The 5,549-nt window shown below is 38.3% G+C and overlaps 1 protein-coding gene across 6 annotated transcripts; it reads right to left on the bottom strand.

Moving 5' to 3' along the window:
- Positions 1-298: 298 nt before the first annotated feature.
- LOC122081346 (haloacid dehalogenase-like hydrolase domain-containing protein 3) lies at positions 299-4,522 on the bottom strand. Of its 6 annotated transcripts, none has more exons than XM_042648425.1 (6): positions 4,070-4,521; positions 3,671-3,815; positions 1,904-2,343; positions 1,587-1,793; positions 936-1,217; positions 299-613 (listed from the first exon to the last, which is right to left on the bottom strand). In XM_042648425.1, exons 3-6 carry the CDS (start codon positions 2,324-2,326, stop codon positions 371-373), a joined length of 1,155 nt encoding a protein of 384 aa, XP_042504359.1. In that variant the 5' UTR covers positions 2,327-2,343; positions 3,671-3,815; positions 4,070-4,521; the 3' UTR covers positions 299-370. The 6 variants fall into 6 exon arrangements, with proteins under 6 accessions (XP_042504359.1, XP_042504357.1, XP_042504358.1 ...); XM_042648423.1 differs by having other exon boundaries at positions 4,179-4,521; XM_042648424.1 differs by having other exon boundaries at positions 1,904-2,330; positions 4,179-4,521.
- Positions 4,523-5,549: the final 1,027 nt, after the last annotated feature.

Genomic DNA, 5,549 nt, shown 5'->3' with positions numbered 1-5,549 from the left:
TTGCACACTCTATGCATGAAGTGGTTCCCAGTCACAGCTGTGAATACTGCAACGGTTCATCAATCGCTTAAGTTATCTACTGTGGGTAATGAAGTTGACATCTGTTCGTCAATTGATGAACCACTACTCTCCATAAATGAAGATAGCATCCCAGTCGTAAGACTCGTAACCAGCAGAAAGAATCTGCATAGCCCTTTTGCTCAATTGCAAAGAGTTTCTCTCACTATCACTCTCTAAACCATGCTGGCAGAAAGGGGGGGGGGATTGTTATCCTATTTGCATGAATCACCCAATTATATAGACCACAAGGATATCAAGGACTACCCAAAAATGAATTAAAAATAGCAATAATCCTCATACCTTCAGTTTTTCAGGCATACATTTCATGGTAACACGTGTATACATTATCATCATCATCATCTAAGGCTTGTCTAGACCATTTTAGGCCCACTGCATGAATCCTGCAATTATAGTCCAAGTCCAATATGCTCTGTAATATCCCTGTCAACTTTCCTTTACACACGCATGCACGCACACACAAGCTGACACGCGTGCGCACACAAAGAGAGAAACCCTTAGATGCATTTGATTGTCCTTTAAGCAGGTCAAATATCTGCAAATATGCATGTATTTTCTGCAAGTTAAAGTATGTTTAAGATGTCTTTCTTGTGTATTGAATGAGAAAGTATAAAGGCAAGCTCCCAATACAAACACAGAAAATAGGAACTGCAAATAAGATAAATAGAACACTAGCCAAAATCAAAATCATGAGCAGCTTTTGCCAGATTTTGTGAATGGAGACACAGAACAACTATTTAAGGTAAATTTTGTGAAAATTTTGGAGCAAGCCACCGACTAGCATTTGTAATCATTAGTTCATCCTTCAAAGATATACCATCCTAGGGAAAGGAAGGATTTCCTCAATGAGGTTTCACCTCAGAAGTAAGCCAAGCTTGTGCAGCCATTAGGTCAGGAAGAACAACCGCGCCAGATTTCCTCCAACTGTCTGCATCAGTTGACTTAAATCTATCCAACAACAACGCATGCATTCCCACACTCTTTGCTGAAAGATAATCCTTGCGGAAGCTGTCACCAATGTGCAAGGTGTCTTCTGGTGCAATTTTTCCAGCTTTATCCAGGGCAATCTCATAGATTCTTGGGTCTGGCTTTTCCACACCTTCCAGACCAGAAAACACACCAAAGTCCCACTCGGATCCCTGAACAAGAAATATCATACAAGTGAAACTTCTTAGGGCAATGCATTTTCAGGCATGCATCAATAAGAGCTGACAACTGTTTCAGGGTTCTTAAGCCTAAACCAAGAAGGAAGTCAAGTTTACAAAATGTTAAAAAACACTGAAAAAATAGAGATAGAAGCAAAATTCATGTCAAGGAAATTTTTGTAATCTTTCAGTTTAACTAAATGAAATAAAATCACGTCACTTAAATCAAATTGATCAGGTTTTCACCTTCCCTCAATGAATCATTTCAAGACTGTCAAATCTCAACTGATATAATACAATTGAATCAGGTCAATGCATTTGATTTTAGACAACCTCATGCATTACAAAACCACATCCTTTTACCTCATTCAGACCCAACGCGGGAAGGATGACATCCTGATATCGATATTCAGCATTGCTGACAAGCCCAACGATGATCCCTTGTTCACGTGCCCATCTCAGGAATGGCTGGGAGTCCTGGAATAGAGTATAAGGTGCAGAGGATCCAAAAACTGAGTATATCCGTCTGAACACCTTCTCAAACGTCTCCTCATCATAATCATATCCCGACTGTCAGTGAAATCAGATTTCTATTTCATACAAGTGCTGAGAAAAGGGCTTATAAGAAAATACTTGGACACAATGATCAAGGATTCAAGGGGGGTTGTAAAATATGTTACCCTGATAAAGGAGTCCTTGACACATGATTTCCACCACACAATGTTTGGCATTTTTTCTGCATGACCAAAACAAGGATATCGTTTAGCCATGTCAGTGTATGCAGCTTTGAAGCCCTCATGCATGCGCTTGTAATCTGGACAAGGCAATCCGACAGCTTTGGCTGCCATGCAATAGTAGTCACCAAGTTCCCCTTTGTACGCTATAAGAGTGCCAGTGACATCTATAGTTATGCAGCGTAACTTCGACAATAATGGCATTTTTAGAAAAACACTCCTGCTGCTTCTTGTAGATGAATGGTTCAGAAATGTTGCAGAAGCAATTTCTATATCTCTCTTATGGTAAATATCAAAGGAGACTCTTACGGCAGATCCTGGTGTTCTGGTTAGCTGAGCTACATAAATAGAACCAAGAGGTGCTTGCATGTGCCTACATCACAACTCTGAATGTGAGAAACATGTTATTTTTCAGCAGAAATCACTCAGAGCAAGTATGTGTGAATCACTAAGTTCAATTTCAGCAAGGAAGTTCACTACAGCAATAGCCATATTAAGCCTTTAGTAGGAGAAAGAAAACAAAGACCATCTTAGACCAATTGTACTTGTTTCAAATTAATATTAAAGCCAACTATAGTCTTAGCAAGATATCTCTCCCATTGCAGATAGGATTCTTGCAAAATGGCCCTTTGCTTTATCAAATCTCAGTTCATCATGAAGCTATGTCATTTTCACTGTACAGGAAACTTAAAGTAAAGTGCAAATTAAGAGGAATGATACCTCAATTGATTGTAAATTGTCTCATTCTCTTATAGTGTTCCATTTAAATATCTGCTTAGTAATTCAGCAGGATTGGTAAAAACAAGAACTGTCTTACCAACCATTTGCCCCTTTACTGTCAGTTCTGGTCATTAAAAAGTTAGGGTTATTTTCAATGCGCATAGAAAATAGATACTCTGGAAAAATTTTCACCCTTTACACTCGTCTCCATAAAAGAAGTTCATGTGGCAATATTGACAAATGTGAACCTGTCTGCCATCCTTTTTAATTGACATAAATTTTCCGTACTATAGTTTCAACTATTTATCACATTCCCTTCTTTGATCAGGGAATTCCTACCCATTCCAAGGTAGTAAAATTTTTTACTCCAAGACCAGGATACATAGACTGCCAAAAGGAATATCCTACACATATCAGCACCATAGTCATGATATCTTATGCAGTTAGGAAAATTTTACATCCCTTAAACATCTCATCAAACTTCAGTTGCGGAACTGATATATGAAAGATGCATTGTGCATGAAGTGGAAACCCACATTCTATATTCCATTATGCAGTTATACCCCAATACGATATGATAGCAAGCTCATGATACATACTGGTTTATTTAAAATAGCATAATCAATGTGTATTTTCAAGTAAAAAAATGGTGGGCTAGCATCTCCAGATGCAATTTGGTTTGGGCAAAAAATACAACTCAACCAAGTATCCTAGTTAGTTTAGTATTTCGTATATCATCTGTTATGTTTACACTAGCACAGTTTGCAAGCAAGGTAGGGAATCTAACATTGTGAAGTGAGTAGAATCATCTTGCCTGCATATCGAATACATTGGTAAAGATCAAGAGGTCTCATAAGCACTAAGAGCCACCTCAAATCCCAATTAGACAGTTCCCATTGGAAGGAACCAAAAACTACAGAAATATAATAAATTTCTTCCAGCAACATGGATGCTGTCAAAGAAATGAAAGGCTTTCTAACAGCAACCACTTACCATTGTGATCCCCTTATTCGTCATTTTTTCCCCTCGATCAGGAACGTTAAATAAATTTATCTGAAAAGCGACTTCAAGAGATGTTTACTTTCACCAGGAAGACCTATCACCTATGCAATTTCATTTGGGCCATTTTCAAATTGTCCTGTTTTTGAGCAGTAGAGAGGATCAGAATAACAAGAATTAAAAGGAAAAATGATAAGCTAAATGCATCCTTTCTTTCCTGTTATGAACATTTGTTTCATACAGAAAGAGTACAAAATCACAGCGAGGAAAATAAACAACAGATGGTCAGAGGAGATAATCAAACCAGAAACCTACAGGATAACAGAACCAGAAGATGGAGATTGATCAGAAGTTGAGAGAGTAGGGGAGGAGGGGAAGAGAGCACAAACTAACGTTTTCCGAGTTATTGCCATACAGGTCTCCAGCTCCACTCAGACCCAAAATTACGTCAGGGTGAAAGAAAAGAAAAGAAAAATCAATGGAAATGGAAATAGAAAGCTACCCAGAAGCTACCAATCGACGGGAAACGCAGTTGCTTCGACCAAATCTCCGATTGACGTTGGTTCCTCTGAGATCACCCAAAGCTGTACTGCTGAGCTACACTGCTAGAGTAATGGAGAAGGCAGAGAAAAAACGTTCTTGTATCCTTGACTTGACACTGAAGATTTTGCTTTTCTTACATTTTTAAACATTGCCGGGAGAGATGATTCCATGTGACCGCTCTTCGTTCTACTTAAATCGAATAGGAAAATTCCTAATAAGATGAGACGGATTAAGATACAAATTCCAATCCAACTTCAACCAGGGCTTCCCATACGATGGAAGTTGAGACTTAACAAACATGGAAACTTTAACCATCACACATTCCGGATATACGATTTCCCATACGGGCCTCCGCAGGATCTCCTTTTAAAGTACAGGTGGAGAAGATGACGTTGTCGTCGATCCAACTGGATGGTCCAACCGGATCCAACTGGTTAAAGTCTGAAGCTGGAGTGCTTGGTAGTTTACAACTCATTTTGTGATTTATTTACACGGCTCATTGGAAACAACCTCTGTTGCGAACCAGGGGTAAGGTTACGTTTTATTGTCCTTTCCAGATTTTATAGTAATGAAAGTCTTTGCACACTGAGTTAATTTTTTTTTTTTTTAGACTAGTTGTAGCTCAACTAGTTTAACTTTTTTGTGGGTAAAGGCTCATTTAATCTAGTTATAGGTTTATAATCGATTGATTGAGTACAAACATTTTCATGCTTAACTTATTAGATCAAGTTAACTAGGCGACATGGTAACAATGTAGGATTTCAAATTAGTAGGGATTGATTGGGTTTGATCGAAACTAACCTTGATTGATCGGTTGACATCCATAGGCCAAATGATGTGCATGCCACCTGAGAAAATATCAATTGTTCATACAATCACATGATTGTATGAGTCAGCATCCAACATTTATTCTTTTTGTTTTGAAATATCTCTCTTCTCATCTTTATAATGACAGAGATAAGACAAATATTATATGCTAATTTGTACAATCAAATGATCGTAAGAGCAATGGATTCAATCTCGTAGGCAAAGTGAAACGATCCACATCATCTCATTTAAAGAGAGAGAGAGAGAGAGAGAGAGAGAGAGAGAGAGTAAATTGCCACGTGTTCCATTACTTATTCTAGTCTTGCGCTAGTGTGAGGGGTGTGAAACCAAGGACTCAAGAAAACCATCGGCCCAACAACCTTAGGAGCCCACTGTTTTGGCGTAGGGTTTTTATGTTCGATCGCCTCCATTTTTCTTGTATGTTATCTGGTCTTTCACCTAACTATCTTAACACGCATTTTATCGTTAGATGAGATTTTACCCCCCCCCCAAAAAAAAAAAA

This window comes from Macadamia integrifolia, chromosome 6 (assembly GCF_013358625.1).
Source record: "Macadamia integrifolia cultivar HAES 741 chromosome 6, SCU_Mint_v3, whole genome shotgun sequence".
Lineage (NCBI taxonomy): Eukaryota > Viridiplantae > Streptophyta > Magnoliopsida > Proteales > Proteaceae > Macadamia > Macadamia integrifolia.
The sequence above is the reverse complement of the archived record's forward strand: the minus strand, read 5'-3'. Positions and strand labels throughout refer to the sequence as shown.

Coding starts and splice junctions, on each gene's coding strand:
- LOC122081346 (XM_042648426.1), bottom strand. CDS start 2,326: ATGCAAGCACCTCTTGGTTCTATTTATGTAGCTCAGCTAACCAGAACA. Junction 1,218..1,586: donor CCGCGTTGGGTCTGAATGAG/GTAAAAGGATGT, acceptor TTTCTTGTTCAG/GGATCCGAGTGGGACTTTGG. Junction 614..935: donor AAGCTTGGCTTACTTCTGAG/GTGAAACCTCAT, acceptor GCATATTTGCAG/ATATTTGACCTGCTTAAAGG.